This window comes from Xiphias gladius, chromosome 5, assembly GCF_016859285.1.
Source record: "Xiphias gladius isolate SHS-SW01 ecotype Sanya breed wild chromosome 5, ASM1685928v1, whole genome shotgun sequence".
NCBI lineage: Eukaryota > Metazoa > Chordata > Actinopteri > Istiophoriformes > Xiphiidae > Xiphias > Xiphias gladius.
The window spans coordinates 23,592,309-23,609,009 of NC_053404.1; the positions used below are offsets into that span (position 1 = coordinate 23,592,309).

Sequence of the window (16,701 nt, forward strand, 5' to 3'; positions counted from 1 at the left end):
CTGAGTCCAAATAACTACAACAATAAGACATTTTTCTGTTTCTACATCTGTTCATTACATATTAGCATGTTTTTTGTTCTGTGTTTTGTAGTGCATGTTTGTGTTCTAAAGTGTGTGTTATATTGTGTGTGTTGGTACCGTGGTGTTGCTGCCCAGGTAGAAGAGCAGGTTATCTGGACTGGACGTCTTCAGGATCAGAGTCAAAGTGTTGAAGTTACTGGACTCAATCTGTGATCTGTAGTATCGAACACAGTCTCTGTCCGCCTGCACCGCCACCTTTATCTGATGACATCACCAAATTTATCATCATCATCATCCTCATTGTCATCATCACTTTCATCATCTTATCATCATTATCATCACCTTCAGCATCATTCAGACGTACATTATCTGAATATGTAAGAAGTTCATAACGTGTTCAGAAAAAGTAAAAATTTGAACGTTAACAGTCAGATGACATCCGGACACGAGGTTAGGGTCACCTTAACCCTCTGACCTGGCTCTGGTGTTTTATCAACTACGTAAAGTGTTTCATTCACAGTGTCCTGGTTCATTAAAATGATTTATCACAGTGAATTTAGTAAGACAGAATCAGTCTGACATGTAATCTCTGTGTCTTTGTGCTGCTTTAGTCAGAAATGTTTCATGTCAGCCTTGTCAACACTGTATCAGAACTTTTACGGTACAGTAAGGGCTGGATTATGTCAGAAAATCACTAGTTTGTATTGTCCGACCTCGTCTGAAACGCAAAGTGTTTCTCTGTGTTGTGAACATCGACACTGGAAGTTGGATGTCAAAGAAAGCTGTCATATAGAAGGGGAGACGTGAAATCATTTCATGCGGATAATGGAACACATTTTCAGGAGGAGGTGGACTCAGACAGACAAGCATACAAGCTGTTCTTTTGGAATATAGACTTATAGGATACCATATTAATTTATTATAAGATTTACAGAACAAGGTCTGAAAAAGTCTCAGCGTGTGTTTCAGGTTGTGTATTGCCATGTAAATGTGTTTATGTACCGATGCAGCCTGTCTTCGGGCCTGGTCGATCAGCTCTCTAATGTCAGACAGGTTCCTGCTCAGTGTTTCTCCCAGCAAGCTCAGCGGCTTTATCCGCTCCATCAGACGGTCTGTACGATGCTCCGCCTCCTCCAGTTTACGCTGCGCCTCATTGGCTGAGCACACAGAAAACTGCAAGTGTTAGAACTCCAAAAAAATAGTGTATTTTTGTAGTCTTTTGCTTTATTATACTGATTATATCTTAATAAACCTTGTTGACAGACCTGCAGTGTGTGTCTGAGTCACCAGCTGGTTGGTCTCCCTAACTGTGTTGCTGGTCTTTTCCACCACAGAAGAAGAATCCTGCAGCTGAGTTCTGAGTCTCTGCAGCTGCTGCAGCGCCTCCTGCAGGCTGGAGTGTGCTACTGCAGCCTGAAGATGAGCCTGCTGCAATGACACGGATGAACCTGATGGAGAACAATGATCAATGTATCAGTCAATACATCAACATATCAATACTTTAGACATGAAATACATCAGAGCATCAGTGTTGGAGGAGCCAGAGCCGGAAACATCTCACCGTTAGAGAGGCTCTGCAGTTCTCTGATTGGCTGACGGAGGAGGAGGCTCGAATTACGGACACTCTCTCTGACCGATCCCAGTCTGCTGGTTACCATGGATACATCCAGCTGCAAGTCTGGAAGAGAGACAGGCATTTTATGAAAAGTTATGTCTTAACGTCCAGAAAATGGTGAAAGCAAAATGTGAGTGAAGCCTTGTTTCCCTAAACTCCTGCTTTGTGAATATGAGCTTACTGGTTGATGGAGATAAACAGCTGGTGGAGCTGATTCTCCAGTCGTTGCCATTAAACCAACCAAAAACACAGCGAGATGATGTCATTAAAAGAGCTCCAGTCAAAACTCAAACGACGGAAAACCACGTGGAGAACATGATGGAAATCTGATGTTTCTGTTGGTTTCATGTGTTAATGTGAGGCAGGTTCCAGTCTCCTCATGGCTCCACACAGATCTGATGGTTTCCTCCCTTCATGCTTTATGTACGTCAGCGTTTATTCACTTAGTCTGTTTTACTTTGCATTTTATCCACACAACTACTGTCACAACGAACACAACAGGAAACAGGTAATCGGACAGACAGGACCCTGCATCACAAAGCGTGATTAATTGGTTATCACCTATCTTTGGGCTTAACTCAGTTCTTCTGCTATCACAAAGCTGGCTCACTTCTAACCAGGTTATCATCCCCATGGTAACCTATGCTGCTCCAGAGCAACCTGACTACTGACCAATCAGATCAATGGAAAAACATCATTCATCAGTCCTACAGGATCCTGACATGGACAGAAGATTTTATAATAAAGGGACAAATGATCAAAGCTGCATTTAAACTGCACAAAGATTCTTTGATTCCTACAGTTTCGATGCTTTTATTCTTATTCCATCCCCGCAGCTCAGAACAACATGAGGAGACTTTGTGATGATGACTGGAAATAAGAACTAAACCCTCCGTTGTGTTTTATAAGACATATTATCCACACACTGTACAATATTTCTAGTGATTATAAATGTAAAGTCAGTAAAGTCAGAGAGACCTCATCAGGCTTTAATTACTTTTCTCCTCCTCTCTGGTTTGGCAACAGAAACAGTCTGACATTACATTAAATTTCAATATGCATCACATGTTCAGATTGGCTGTTTGTCATCAGACAGAAAAGCAAAAAAATCTCACTCTATAGTTAAGACCCTTATAATAATTCCAGTTGATAACCAGCTTTGTGGTACAGGATGTTAGACTCAGTGAGGCCAGATAACCCCAAGAGAGCCACACCAAGATGAACATGCTTCGTGCTACAGGCTCCAGGTAAACAGACTGTAAACAGACCTTCAGCTGTCTCGTTGATTCGTCGACTTTCTTGTAAAACAACAGAGCTGATGTTCAGTTTGGCTCTGCTTTCCCCTGACAGTGGCTGCTCTGATTGGATGGTCTGAAACAGAAATTAGAAGGGTGTAAAAACAAAGCTCCTCATGTATCTGAATGGACCGCTGCCTCGGCTCATTTCAGGTGTCGACACTGAGAGTTGACTCTGAGCGTGACTGTGTAACACAGGTGTGTTTTCAGTCTTAACACGCAATTACCATGTTGAGAGCGACGGAGGCAGAGACATGGGCAATCAAGGCCACCTGCTGGGCAGAGTCAACTTGCTCTGTGATGTCACTATCGAGATGAACCAATCGGCTGCCATTCTGAGACACGTTACACACCGACGACAGAGAGCTGAGAGAGAAGAAACAGAGTTTTAGCAGAAATGATCAGAAGCACACATATATAAACACACACACACACACACAGTTACCTGTGCACGGAGTGGGCATGGCTCTGCAGCAGGTGGGCGTGGCTCTCTGCACGGTAAACGTTCTCCAGAGCGTCTGTCATCTTCAGTCCAACAACTAAACCGTCCACCTGTTTCCTCAACAGGGGGCGCCACTGATCCATTTGACCACCCAACACCTCAACCTGCTGCACAAGTAAGTTAGTATTCATTTATTATATAATCGTCATTAATTTTTTATTTTTATTATGAGTAGTAGTAGTACTGTAGAATGTTTGTCTTACTGCAGTGGTGTTTGTTAACTCTTCTGTCAGGCTGATGGTGTCGTCCAGCAACAGCTGACCCTCCTCCATCAGTCCATCCACAGAGAGACACTCAACACTCAGGTTCTGATGGACAGACTGAAGGGCAGATTTAATAATTAATTGTTATTTAATGCCTTTTATCATATTTGATATGATGGTTGATGTGTATTTATAGCAGTATTTTCTGTACTGCTTTGGGATTGGAGATTTTTTATCTGTCATGCCAGGAAAACTTATTGGAATTTGACAGCGAGACAGACAGGAGCAGAGGCATAATAATAATCTCCTATTTTAGATTTTGATGAATAAAAATTGTCTCCAAGCCGCAGGTAACAGCAGCAAAACTTGTGTATCCAAATGCTGTCGTGTGTGTTCACCTGTCTGCAGGTGTGTTTATTCACCTGGTATTCGTGCAGCAGAGTGTGTGTGCTGTCCAGCAGGGTCTGTGTTTTTGTGTTTCGTTGTGCAGCGTCGTTTAGGTGCGTGTGTGCTTTTTGCAGTGTTTCTATTCCGACAGTGAGCGAGGTGGATATGGGGTGGAACCTGTTGTCAACCACCACCCTGCTAGGCAGGAAGTCCTTCTGCAGTGAGTGGACGAGAAACTCTGACAGGCTGCAAAAAGAGAGATCACAAACACTGAACTTAGAAAAAAGCCGAACATTTATTATTCAAATTATTTAAATTAATTTATTAAACACACACCTGAACTCCTGATTTGCTGCAGTGTTGGCTGCTGTTAGATTGACAGCTCTCATGGTTTCCAACATGAGCTCCAACCCCACTAGCAAATGCGTCTGATTAGCTGATTCAAGCTCCTCCTCTGTGGTCCGGTTCAGATGCCCTACCTCCCTCTGCAGCACTGGACCAATCAGAGTGTCAGAGTTGTTTTATGTCATTATATTTAAATTTAAAACAGGTTGGTGTGTTAAAAATATTTTCTGCTGGTCATGGTGTTTCTATGATGTGTTAGTGATGTCGCCATCGGTCAGGATGGGCAGGTTGTTTACCCTGAATGTTGTCTTGAAGACTGCTGATACTCCCCAGCAGCAGGTTACCCTGGGAGAGGCTGTTGTTGGTTGACAAGCCCACTTCCTCCAGGTCATTAGACAGGCGTGTGACCTAGCCAAACAAGAGACAGGAGAAATATGACCTTTATCAGTCAACTCCTGCAATCCCTTGCAGGTTTAATAAACTGTTCATGAACAAAGAACTGCTCTGATTTATACTGTAATCTGTTTACAGACGATACTGTTATGTATGTATTTTCTTAGAAGTAGCTGAACGTGACTATGAGTGTCAAATGACTGTAATAAGCCTTTAACAGAGTGAACCATGCTTACCTGCTGCAGTAAAGCACTGAGGTCAGAGGTTATGTGATTTAACTCATCTTCCACTCTGGACAGATGGAAAGCGAAAGAGCTGTTCTGTGAAAACACCACCTGGAGACAAACGCACAGCAGTTGACATGTTATCTTATCCAAACACATAGTTATATGAGTTCAACAAACAGGATATTTTTTTAAAACTTCAGCCGGTAGGAAGTTTATTGAACATCATCAGGCTGCATGGTGCATTCAGGATCATTAATCAGAACTCTGACTTATATCAGAGCGTTGTTATAAAGCATTAATGTTTGTTTGTACCTGGATGTCTCTGGTCTGGTTTTCTAGTACCACCAGCTGGCGGTATGGTGCCATGGAGACGCCACTCAGGTTGACAGACAGGAAGTGGTTGTGTAGTTTGTCCAGGTCGTCCAGCAGAATGCCAGTGCACTCATCGTCACACGCTGGAGTTAAAAACACGCACACGTCATCTCTGATAACATGCAACACTTGAACACGTTTATCTGTATATGTGCATTGATGTTACTCACACACACACTCTCCTCCCTGCAGGACGTGTTTCTCATCACACTGGTCACATGACCGACCTTTCACCCCGGCCTTACAGTCACATTGTCCGGTCAATGCGTCACACAGCGGGTGGAGAGAGCCCCATCCGCTGCAGTTACACCGTGAACACCTCCCGCTAGGCAATGAGGGATTACCATAGTAACCCACCGAACACCTGCAGGATAACAGCATACAGTCAGTGTGATGTCACAGCAGCAGCAGTTCCTCTGACATCCTCCAGAGGTCACTGTAATCAAACTTATGAAACTGTTTTGAATGTGAAAACTTCCAAACTTCTGTCTACAAACACAAAATAATAATGAAATAATAACACAGAGTCAACACAGTCAACAGTTTTCACATGTTCAGCTTTCCGCAGATTCACTGAGCTTCCTCCGATGTCAGACCGAAGGCAGATTTTCAGAATGAAAGTTGTATATTAGAGAAAGTTACTGACAAACTGAAATGTAACTGTGTCCACTGAAGTTATAGTCAGGTGCACCTACTGTACACCTGATGGCGGTGGTGTGATCACGCTGGTCTACAGACAGGTATGATGGAATAACTCACCTCTCACAGTATCTTCCCTCGTATCCTGTCTGACAGGCAGTGCAGTGAAAATCACCAAATGCTCCCTCCGGCACACAGGTGGGACTGAAACTACCCAGAACAACACAGCTAAAATTAGTAAAATAAAATAAAATAAAATGAGGCGATTCGATTAATTAAATAATAAATAATCAGTGTGCAGTGTTACCTGTTGTCCCGTAGGGGGCAGGCACACAGCGAACAGTCACTAATGGAGCCACTGACGTTCCCATAATACCCCGGGGCACACAACTCACAGCTCCGTCCACTGGTGTGATGCTGACAGTTCTGTATAAAAAAAAAAAAAAAAAAAAGAGACGTCACTCTACTGACTTCTACTGACTCCCACTGCCCTTTACTGATTTTTACTATTTTCTGCTGGTGTGTGTGTGTTTGCATGTGTTATCATTTGTTAGCGTGTTACCTGACAGTCTCCAGTCTCCGTGTCACAGCTCTCGCTGTGGTTGTTGCAGCGACATTGAACACATGGATGAACAAACATTGACTTCTGACTCTGAGACGATAATTCAGACTGAGGCTGACGGAAATAACCTGCTGCACACTCCTGCAAACAGTGAGGTACAGACAGAGAGGTGGGAGAGAGAGACAGGTTAGAGAGAGATGTCAAAGTGACAGACAGATGAGTAATGTAATTTAATTTATGGTAACTCAGATAGACAGTAATTATCACTATATTTTCCACCTGGAAACAGCATTTTTACCTGACAGCAGCAGTGTTCTATTACCAACGACATCTCACACCTGGGCCACACTGCCTACCTCACCTGTGTGTGACGGCTACCTTGCTGAACTGCTGTGGCTACTACTGCAAGCCCTATCTTTCTATATTAAGAGTGCCTTTGATATTGGCCATCAATAATAATATTCATCTGTTGCTGATGCGCGGTCAGTAAAGTCAAGTGTTGTGACCAAAAAGCAGCCACGTGATTTTTGTGTATACCCTCGTTCCGAGCAAGAGAGAGAGACAGAGAGAGCACACTGGAAAACTACTACCCCTCAGCCAATGTTCTTTTAAATCATTGATGTCATATATTTAGAGCCTACATAGTTTACACAGCTATGACTATATAGTAAACATGTAGCCCCCACTTTCTCTTTTAATAATTTTATTTTAAAGAAAAAATTCTATTTTTTTCAAGTCTGTGACATAATCAGATATGTCCTCCATGGGGAGGCTGGGCTAAGCCTTAGAAATAGGGCAAGGATAAGGAGCTCTGACATCCGTGGGGAGCTTGGAGTAGAGCCGCTGCTCCTTTGCATCGAAAGGAGCCAGTGGAGGTGGTTCGAGCATTGTGATTAGGATGCCTCCCCGATGCCTTCCATTGGAGGTGTGTTGGTTATGTTCAACTGGTAGGAGAGCCCCGGGTAGACCCAGGACATGCTGGAGAGATTATATGTCATCTGGCCTGGGGACACCTTGGGATCCACCACGATGAGCTGGAGCTATGGTGACACAGTGAGTCATGTGGCCAGTAAAAACTTGATCATTACCTGACAGGACAGTCCAGTGTATCCACGTGGACAGATGCAGGACTCGATCAGTCTGGCTACCTCTGACCCTTCCTCTAACTCCGCCTCCACCGCTGTCTCCATGGTAATGTTAGAGATCCTAACAAAATAACACGGGCAGGAAATTGCATAAACACAGTCACTAATGTCACCGATGTTATCTCACACACATTCATACTGTATATATGTGTATATATATATATATATATACACATATATAAACATATATATTGGCAGACTGAATGATTGTAACAGTTACAGCTGCAGTTCCTCTGAACGTCTACTAGATGGTACTGTGATCAAACTCTGACTGTACTGAACTGAACTGAAGAAGAAAAGTGTATATATATATATATATATATATATATATATATATATATATACCTGCTCTCCTGCAGTCTGGTGCCATATGTGTGTTATGTGTATACTGTGTGTATATGTGTGTAGTACAGTGTGTTTACGTACCTGCTCTGCTGCAGTCTGGTTCCGTATGAAGCCTTGATGATGACGTATTGGATGTTACTAAGGATGGACATGAAGTCAGCGTGACTCACTGCCTTCTCCGACACTGAGTTAAAATACTTCCATTTGTGCTGTAACACACATGTGAACACACACTCAAATTATAATAAACTGTTGCAGGTTTTCTTTTCAAATATGGCTTTTGCTTTCTTTTTGTCTGTTCAGCTTTACCTCCGTCATTCTGATGTCATGCTGAGTCTTGACGCTGTTGTTAGGGGCTACCATGTCAGTGTATATAACGATCTTCCTTAGAGTCCCACCCCTCATCAGAACCTGAGGCTCCTGATTGGACAGTCCCGAACCGTCCTCAGCATAGAAGGTGATGATGTAAGACAGCAGGCCGCCATATGACAGCAGCTACATAAAACACACAATACAGTACACAATGACATCCACAGTATAGCATACAATGACACAAACAAATTAGTACACAACTACACACATTATAGTACACAATGACCTGCAGAACATAGTACACAATAACATCCACACAATATAATACACGCTATACACAGTAATGTGCACAATATAATACAAAGAAAAGTTCAAACCATAGTACACAATGAAGTATGCAATATAGTATACACAAACACATCTTCTTATAGATATAATCTCTCTATCCATAAAACAATCAAAATGGGCAAAAAGCTGTGCACACCCTGAAATCAGCGTGAAGGACTTAATGCAAAGTACTGTATATGTAAACAGTGTAAGATGAAGGTTAATGTCTGTCGACACTTTTGTCCAAAGGCAGTGGTGTCAGTGTCATCAGGTGCAGTCAGTCAAGAGTTTGGGCCTAAGTACCTGGTTGCCCTCAAACTGGGGTGGCAGTCTCCAGTAGAGTGGGCCAACCAGCCTGCTGGTGTTGAGCTGACGGGTGTCGAGCAGCATGTCTCCACCCTGCTGGTAAATTCCGGATACTACACCCTGTAGGTTTGACTGACTGACCAATAACAAGAGAGCGGGAGAGTGAGCCAGGGTGATCTGAGGAGCGAGACAGAGAGATTGAGAGAGATGGGGTTAATATGTGTTGTAGATGCAGTATACTGTGTATGAATATACACCAATCAGCCATAACATTAAAACCAGTTACCAGTTTTATTGTTATGGCTGATTGGTGTATGTGGTATATGTACTAAGTCTGTAAAGTCTGCTCCTCACAGTTGCTGGCACGCTGTCTCTGTGTGTGTATATTTACGTGTATAAATTGTCGCATATATTGAAGTAGCATATACACTCAGGAGGCAGTTTATTAAGTACACCTAGATAAAAAGTGTTGTATTGTCTGTTGTATTTGACTGCATTAGTTTTAGGTGGGTGCACCTAATAAACTGCCAACTGAGTGTATATACAACATCAGTGTGGGCTAACTATGGTTAATAACCCTACTCACAGGTACTCCGCAGAGTCTTCTCGGCTCATTACAGTCTCCATTGTATGTTATTTTGTTTCTTGTATGTATGAGTATACAGTACATATATATGTATTGATTTAGTATATACTGTATGTAATATATGTACTCACTGTTACTCTGGTGAGTCCTCCCTGCTCCTCACAGTCGTGGCTCAGTCCTGAACAGAAACACTGAGAGCAGCCGTCTGGATTCACAGCTGACAAACCGAACCAACCAGAGACACACTCCTCACAACGTTGACCCGACACACCCACCTGAATATACACATATATTTACACACACAGAAACACAGACACACAGGAAAACAAATGAAGTCTCCTCTGACTGTTTCTAAGCTGATGTGAACTGATATCAAACTCGGAGTATAGTAGAATCCTGATGTTGATTGTTGTGAGATTGTGTGACGTCTGAGAAAAACAAGGTGAGATCCAACAAAACATTTTTTGGTGTACAAGAGAAGAAGTGGAGAGGTTTACTGATGTGTAGTTTCCTCACTTGCCACAAGAGGTCACTAAAGAGACACATTGACACATGTTACCTTGCACACACACTCTCCGGTGTGTCGACAATCACACACTCCCAGCGTTGTGTTGCAGAACTTCTCTTCTGTTCCCGCCGTGTCACAACCACATGCTGAGCATGCTGGGTAACCATGGTAACCAGGTGCACACTGGTCACATGACCTGCCAGAGAACCCCTCCCTGCACCGACACTGCCCATTGATGAGATCGCACTGAGGGGCGGAGCTTCCTGCTATGCTGCAGCTGCACGCCTGAGGAGAGTGCGGCTAGTTAGTGTCTGTCACGCCTGTCGCATGTGTTGGCCTCTGTGTGTATGTGTGTGTGTACCTTGCAGCCTGTGGCTGGGTTGTGACCCCAGTAACCTGTCTCACACCTGTCGCAGGTTTCTCCCTCTGTGTGGGCGGGGCAGATGCAATCTCCATTCTTGGGGTTGCAGTTCCCCCAGGTGTGATCGCAGGTGCATGCTGGGAGAAGAACAGATCATAGTCAATCAGAGATGAGTTGACCAATCAGCAGCCAGACTGACATTACCTTTTCTGTTCATTTACCTGTGCAGCCTTTGCCATTGAAACCATAGTAACCACGACTACAGTGGTCACACTTGTCTCCGCTCACACCCTCCACACACTGGCACCGGCCCTCCTCATCACATGACTCAGAAACAGATCCAGATTGGCTGCAGCTGCAGGCCTGGCAGCCCTGCCTACTCTGCAGCCCGAAGAACCCCGACTGAAAAAAAAAAAATCAGAAAAATACTATTTATCACACAACACCTGGGCAACTCCATTTGCTGAGAAAGATCATGAGATGTGATGAAAGGTCCAGAACAGCTCCAGGATGGACCTCGTGGTCACACTGTTTTGTTATATTTGTGTTTGTGTTACTGTGTGTGTGTGTCTCACCAGGCAGCGGTCACAGGTGCGTCCTGTAACGTTTTCTCTACACAAACACTGACCCGTCGTGACATGACACACACCGGAGAGGGCACCACTGACATCACAGCCGCACTCTGAGAGAGAGAGAGAGACCCACCTACTGTCAATTGGACATGAGACTCCACCCATTGACCTGAAGCCCTGCCCCTTTGAACACAGTTTATGCTTCAGTTTTTAAAGGGTTAAAACATTTCTGAGACTTTTTGTTCATAGTGTACATTTAAACAACTACAGCTCCCATAAGTCTGTGCTTCTATGTTAAAGGTGTAACTGAAATGGTTGAGCTCTGATGTCAGTCTGACTTTATATGAATAATATATTTTCTAATTATATGTAAACGCTAATCTAAAGCTAAAATTTAACGTGATTTAAAAACTTTAAATAATGAAACGAGTCATCATCAGATCATGAGACAGCAGAGACATAAAAAGATGACTAGATAAAATGTATCATCAATTAAAAACAGTACAACAAAACATCCTGAATTTACCCTCAATGTTGGTCAATCAGTTACCCTTAACTGAGTCATTATTTAAACAAAACAAAAAAAGTCAACAAGAACTTTTAACGATGCCAGTGTCTTCATGTTGATCTGTTACTTAAGTTTCCTGATCAATAATGACCTGATGACTGATCAGTGAATGAATTAATATTGTCAAATCATCAGACTGCCGTTGGATGTCTCAAACACACACACACACAGAGTCATGTGACAGCAGAAACAAAGAGGTCAGAGGTTGAATCTAATCTGGATTTGAAAAGATCAACATTCCTGCTGTTATACACAGAAGACTGAGAATGTGTGAGTGTGTGTGTTACTGTGTACGTGCTTGTGTGTTCAGCAGTCTAAACCTCTGATGTTTTGTCTATTAAAAGTGAAGTTTGTTACTGATGACACTGTTTCTGTCTGTGTGTGTGTGCGTGTTACTGTATGTGTTCAGCAGAGTGACTCTCTTGTTTCCAAGTAAATACCTGAACTAGTTGAACCTTCAATAAAGTCCAGTAGAATACCACCTCTTGTCCAAAATGACCAATCAGCTCTCAGCTTTTTAATCTAACAGCCTTGGTCTCTCCCAAATCTGCACCTTTAAAGATCCCTGATTTTACACTTTTCTGGTGGTTTATTTGAAGTTTTGATATTCATAAGAAGATATATTTGTGACTTTAAGTACTAAAAACCATCACAATGTAGTTTTACATCTCCTCTCTCACGCTTCTCTCTGGAGCTCTTTGTGTCAGTCTGTGAGCCTCTTTTCTGATTGGCTGACTGTTTTCTGAGTGATGCACGGCCTGGTGTAGCCTACTACTGTACTTTGGTAAAACTCACCGGTGAATGCAAAGGGTGTTGGTTGGTCGGCACTGAAATGAGCCAAACAGATGGTAAATTTGGACTAAAATGCCATTTTTCAGTCTTGTGGCTTGTTATCTCAGTGAATGACTGCTTAGTGTTGTGTTGTTATTAAAGTTAAAACAAGGGCGGGGACTGTATCGTTGTGACATCAAAAAATTACAGAGTCTAGATGGCTCGTTTACAAGCACAGTTTTTATATAGCTCCTAGACCTGCTTTATAATCAAAAAAGACATGGAAATATAACTTTCTACAATGTAGGATCATTAAAATGATGCGTGCTTCATCACAGACACACTTTGAACAAACATCTGATGGTTTAGTTGAATCAGAGGAATTTTTAGCTTCAGTACTTCTGTTGACCACTGGGGCAGTTTGGCAGAAATGCTCAAGACCCCTTTTTTAATCTGGTCGCAGTTTGACAGGACGTTCTGCCTGTGAGACAAAAATGAGGGCCCTTAAACCTCAGTCCCCCCCCTACAAGTGATGTCATAGCAAGTGTGTGTGTGTGTCTCACCCAGACAGTCCTTGGCGTGAACGGCGTCTCCATAGTAACCAGGCTGACAGACCTCACAGTGTCTCCCAGCCGTGTTGCCGAGGCAACGCAAACACTCCCCAGTGATGGTGTCACAGTGTCCAGGTTCACTGATGTCCACGTTATCGTTACACTCACAGCGAACACAGACCCCGCCCACCACCTGTGGGTTACCATAGTAACCACTGGCACACCTGGAGACACAGACACACAGATGTTACACCAGGTCCACCTGCCCACTTTTTGCTATATCGGCCTGTCAGTCCTCACCTCTCACAGTTCCTCCCTGTGTATCCGTCCTGACACTGATCACATGACACCTGACCAGGTGCCTCCAACACGCAGGTGGGACTGAAACTGAAACAGACACACACAAGTATTTATGTGACAGATAGTATTTATACTATTTGCATTATTCATAGTCACACACTGTCAACATTAAAGTATTTTTGTTTAAATTTAGGTGTGAAGAGACACACCTGTTGGACGGCTCTGTCAGGGGACACGGACACAACCGACAGTCGTCTGTTGTCCCCTCAGTGGAGTCGCCATAGAAACCAGGGAGACACTGATCACATTGAGGACCTGTTGTGTTGTGGGTACAACCCTGAGAGACAGATGGAGAAGAAGAGAGACAGGTCAGAGAATGACAGGTTAGAGAGAGACAATTTTTTTGGCAGCTGACTATGGTAATAGTTTCAGATCATTAACTTTGGGCTACTTACATAACTACACATTGCCACAGTCTAAAAAACATGAATGCTGTAAATTCAGTTTATGAGGTCTTTGTTTATGTCCTAACATTTTCCTGATTCCTGCTGGTCCATTTAATTTGCTTTTATCGCTTGTTTGTTGATTATGATTGTTCAAACTCACCAAACAAACTCCGTTGATGTCACACTCAGTAGCATGATCATTACACTCACACTTCATACAGTTTCCTCCAAACAATACTCCTCCCACTCTGTAGAAACCTGGGAGACATGCCTACAACGCACAGCATATACAAAAACACACAAGAGCACACAGTATAGATAAGCCATATTACACTGGTTCTTGTTATTCTCAGTAATTGAGCGCTAACATTATTGACAGTACTAGCAATACTAAAAGTAAAAAAGTTTATCAAAGTGAACTGCTGACCTCACAAGAAGTGCCACTGTAACCCCACGGACATTCACACGTCTCCACCGCAACCGCCTGCACCCCAGAAACTGATCCAGAGTCAGCAACATCCAGAGATACTGAACTGAGACTGAAGGACAGACAGACAGAGTCAATAGATTCTGAGAACAATATCATCCATCACCCTAGAGTCCACATTACTGCTGACTCTGCAAGAGGTCCATCTGTTGAACTCACCTCCATCTGACTCTCACCGCTGAACCAAACCCTGAGATACCTGAACTCATTCACTTGGGGCAGTAACTCCCTCCAAACCTGCAGGAAATGGTCCACTGGTTTCCAGCAGTGCTCTCGCTCTGGTTACATATACAAGGACTGACTGACTCATAGTGATGGCCCTGGTACCCCATATAGCCACGGTACCCCCTACAAGATGGGGGGCTACTGTGTCTCCAGGATCCCTGCAAGTGTAAACAACTGATCCACTGTTCAACAATCAGCCAGACTCCTTTGAGTTGTCTGACAGAAGATTTCCCAGGAAGGCCTAGCGGTATGAGACCTTGATATTTGGAGTTAGTCCTCCGGTCATCTTTTTTAAATATTAGAACCACTAGCCCACTTTGCCGGTCCACAGGTACTGTCCCTGACCTTCACAAGACACCGAAGAGTCAACAAAGACAGTCCAACAATGTCCAGAGTCTTCAGTATCCACGCCTGGTAACACTTCACCTCAGTGAGTGTTGCCAGGAGAGAGCTTTCCAGCACTGCTTGCTCTTTGGAGGAAAGTCAATAGCGTATGTATTGTATCTTCTGAACACAGTAACTGATTTCATTACATGTAATTAGATTACTTTATGTTAGATGTAATCAGAGTACTTCATGTTAGATGTAAACAGATTAATTTGCCTCACCGTATTGGCCCGTCAGCGGAGGTGTTCAGGTGAACTCTGACCCTCAGTGATGTTATATCAGCGAGGACCGACAGCAGGTCGTCACGGGTTACTTGAACACCTGTCTGTTCATCCACGAATTGCTGCGGGACCATTGCCACGGCAACTGAGCGCTCGGCCAGCGGAGAGAGGAAGAGGAGGAGATGTGGTGAGAGACGAAGAGCCTGGCCATTACCCTGGAGATGAAATCGAAAGGATCAGTTCAGTCTGGGTGTTGTAGTTCTTAAAGACACTGTGATTGTAAATTTTAATCTGAACTTTTTCTTCTGTTTTATTCAAATTTTTTAAACATGAATTATTTTCGCAAGGTTTTTCTCACCTCAATGATGATGTCAGAGTGGGTGGGGAGAGAGTGGTCTTCATTGTCCAATGGGACATCATATACCACTGAGTAGTTTAGGTAACCTCCATAAGACACCAGCTAGAAACAGACAGACAGGAAGTCAGAGAGGAAAGAAGTAAGAGAGACAGACAGAAAGAGACAGACAGGCAGGCAGACAGACGGGCAGAAAGACATAGGAAGTTATGCTGCTGTTTATTGATTGATGGCATTATGTCCAAATATACAAAATGGCCGCTGACCTTGTTGCTGAGGAAACTGGTCGGTGCTGCCCACGACAGCACTTGTTGGGTTTGACCAGAGGAGGTGTTGCTGGGAATGGGGAGGTCGTTGCCATGGACTACAGGGAGGGTGTGGTGGGACAGAAAGGGGTGGAGCCAAGCATCTGTATGAAACACCTGAGTGAAAAACAACATAAATTATATGACATACAGATGTGTTACCTGAGTACAGGTGTATATCTGTACAGGTGCAAGCTTCTTATCTGTGCAAAGGTACGTTTATGTGTATGGGTGTGTGTTACTTGTGTACAAGTGTGTGTTACCTGAGCTGTAGACCAGGTGGAGCTCTCACAGACGTTGGATACACCGAAGCAAAAACAGTCGGTGCAGCCGAGCGGATTTTTCTCTTGCAGGTTGTAGAAACCTGGTTTACACAGATCACAGTGAGCTCCCATCACGTTCACCTGAGGAAGGAAGAACAAGTTAGACATTAGAGAACAGGTTGGACGTCAGATAACTGGTGAGATGTCAGCACACTGAAAACCAAACTCAGGTCCGTTCTGTGATGTTAAACCTGTTAATAACTCAAGCTGCAGTTAACCCTGCCCCCCATGATGATGTCACTGTTTACCTTGCAGGTGCAGGACCTGCAGGGGTCGGTGTTGATGCTGCCCCACAGGTTACACTCACAGCGAACACACTGAGGAAAATCTCTGTATCCGAATGCACAACGATCACACTGTTGACCTGCAAAACCTTCCTGACACACACACTGACCTGCAGACACACCTGAACAAACACACATCAGACACACACACTGAGTCAGAGCTACAATGCATCATTATTGCTGCTGTAGACACATGCACATGTAGTAAAACAACAACAACAATAATAATAATAATAGTGACCTGGCTGGGTGTTGTCTCTGGTGCAGACTGAAGACTTTGATCCTCTCAGATCACAGTTACACTCAAAACAAGGGGAGTCCGAATATGGAGAAACCTACACACACACACACACACACACACACACAGACACAGACACAGACACAGACACACAGACACAGACACAGACACACACACACACACACACACACACACACACACACACACACACACACAC

At 43.6% G+C, this 16,701-nt stretch overlaps 1 protein-coding gene across 2 annotated transcripts in view; it reads right to left on the bottom strand.

Moving 5' to 3' along the window:
* lama1 (laminin, alpha 1) overlaps positions 1 to 16,701 on the bottom strand; it is a 36,285-nt gene that overhangs the window by 10,164 nt on the left and 9,420 nt on the right. Inside the window, exons 10-46 of one of the 2 annotated variants that reach the window (XM_040127259.1) lie at positions 16,488 to 16,581; positions 16,211 to 16,368; positions 15,903 to 16,043; positions 15,601 to 15,756; positions 15,338 to 15,439; positions 14,980 to 15,194; positions 14,087 to 14,198; positions 13,820 to 13,930; positions 13,423 to 13,550; positions 13,214 to 13,300; positions 12,926 to 13,137; positions 11,027 to 11,133; positions 10,673 to 10,853; positions 10,452 to 10,588; positions 10,142 to 10,375; positions 9,714 to 9,857; positions 8,994 to 9,173; positions 8,361 to 8,546; positions 8,133 to 8,260; positions 7,650 to 7,767; positions 6,562 to 6,702; positions 6,307 to 6,425; positions 6,120 to 6,209; positions 5,531 to 5,724; positions 5,301 to 5,443; positions 4,998 to 5,096; positions 4,665 to 4,776; positions 4,360 to 4,516; positions 4,059 to 4,269; positions 3,637 to 3,753; positions 3,377 to 3,537; positions 3,159 to 3,297; positions 2,905 to 3,007; positions 1,583 to 1,699; positions 1,287 to 1,469; positions 1,024 to 1,178; positions 139 to 282 (exon numbers count right to left, since the gene is read on the bottom strand). In XM_040127259.1, the coding sequence (XP_039983193.1) occupies positions 139 to 282; positions 1,024 to 1,178; positions 1,287 to 1,469; positions 1,583 to 1,699; positions 2,905 to 3,007; positions 3,159 to 3,297; positions 3,377 to 3,537; positions 3,637 to 3,753; positions 4,059 to 4,269; positions 4,360 to 4,516; positions 4,665 to 4,776; positions 4,998 to 5,096; positions 5,301 to 5,443; positions 5,531 to 5,724; positions 6,120 to 6,209; positions 6,307 to 6,425; positions 6,562 to 6,702; positions 7,650 to 7,767; positions 8,133 to 8,260; positions 8,361 to 8,546; positions 8,994 to 9,173; positions 9,714 to 9,857; positions 10,142 to 10,375; positions 10,452 to 10,588; positions 10,673 to 10,853; positions 11,027 to 11,133; positions 12,926 to 13,137; positions 13,214 to 13,300; positions 13,423 to 13,550; positions 13,820 to 13,930; positions 14,087 to 14,198; positions 14,980 to 15,194; positions 15,338 to 15,439; positions 15,601 to 15,756; positions 15,903 to 16,043; positions 16,211 to 16,368; positions 16,488 to 16,581 (5,316 nt within the window). Of the gene's footprint in view, positions 1 to 138; positions 283 to 1,023; positions 1,179 to 1,286; positions 1,470 to 1,582; positions 1,700 to 2,904; positions 3,008 to 3,158; positions 3,298 to 3,376; positions 3,541 to 3,636; positions 3,754 to 4,058; positions 4,270 to 4,359; positions 4,517 to 4,664; positions 4,777 to 4,997; positions 5,097 to 5,300; positions 5,444 to 5,530; positions 5,725 to 6,119; positions 6,210 to 6,306; positions 6,426 to 6,561; positions 6,703 to 7,649; positions 7,768 to 8,132; positions 8,261 to 8,360; positions 8,547 to 8,993; positions 9,174 to 9,713; positions 9,858 to 10,141; positions 10,376 to 10,451; positions 10,589 to 10,672; positions 10,854 to 11,026; positions 11,134 to 12,925; positions 13,138 to 13,213; positions 13,301 to 13,422; positions 13,551 to 13,819; positions 13,931 to 14,086; positions 14,199 to 14,979; positions 15,195 to 15,337; positions 15,440 to 15,600; positions 15,757 to 15,902; positions 16,044 to 16,210; positions 16,369 to 16,487; positions 16,582 to 16,701 lie in introns of both variants that reach the window. The other variant, XM_040127258.1, reaches the window with a different exon arrangement.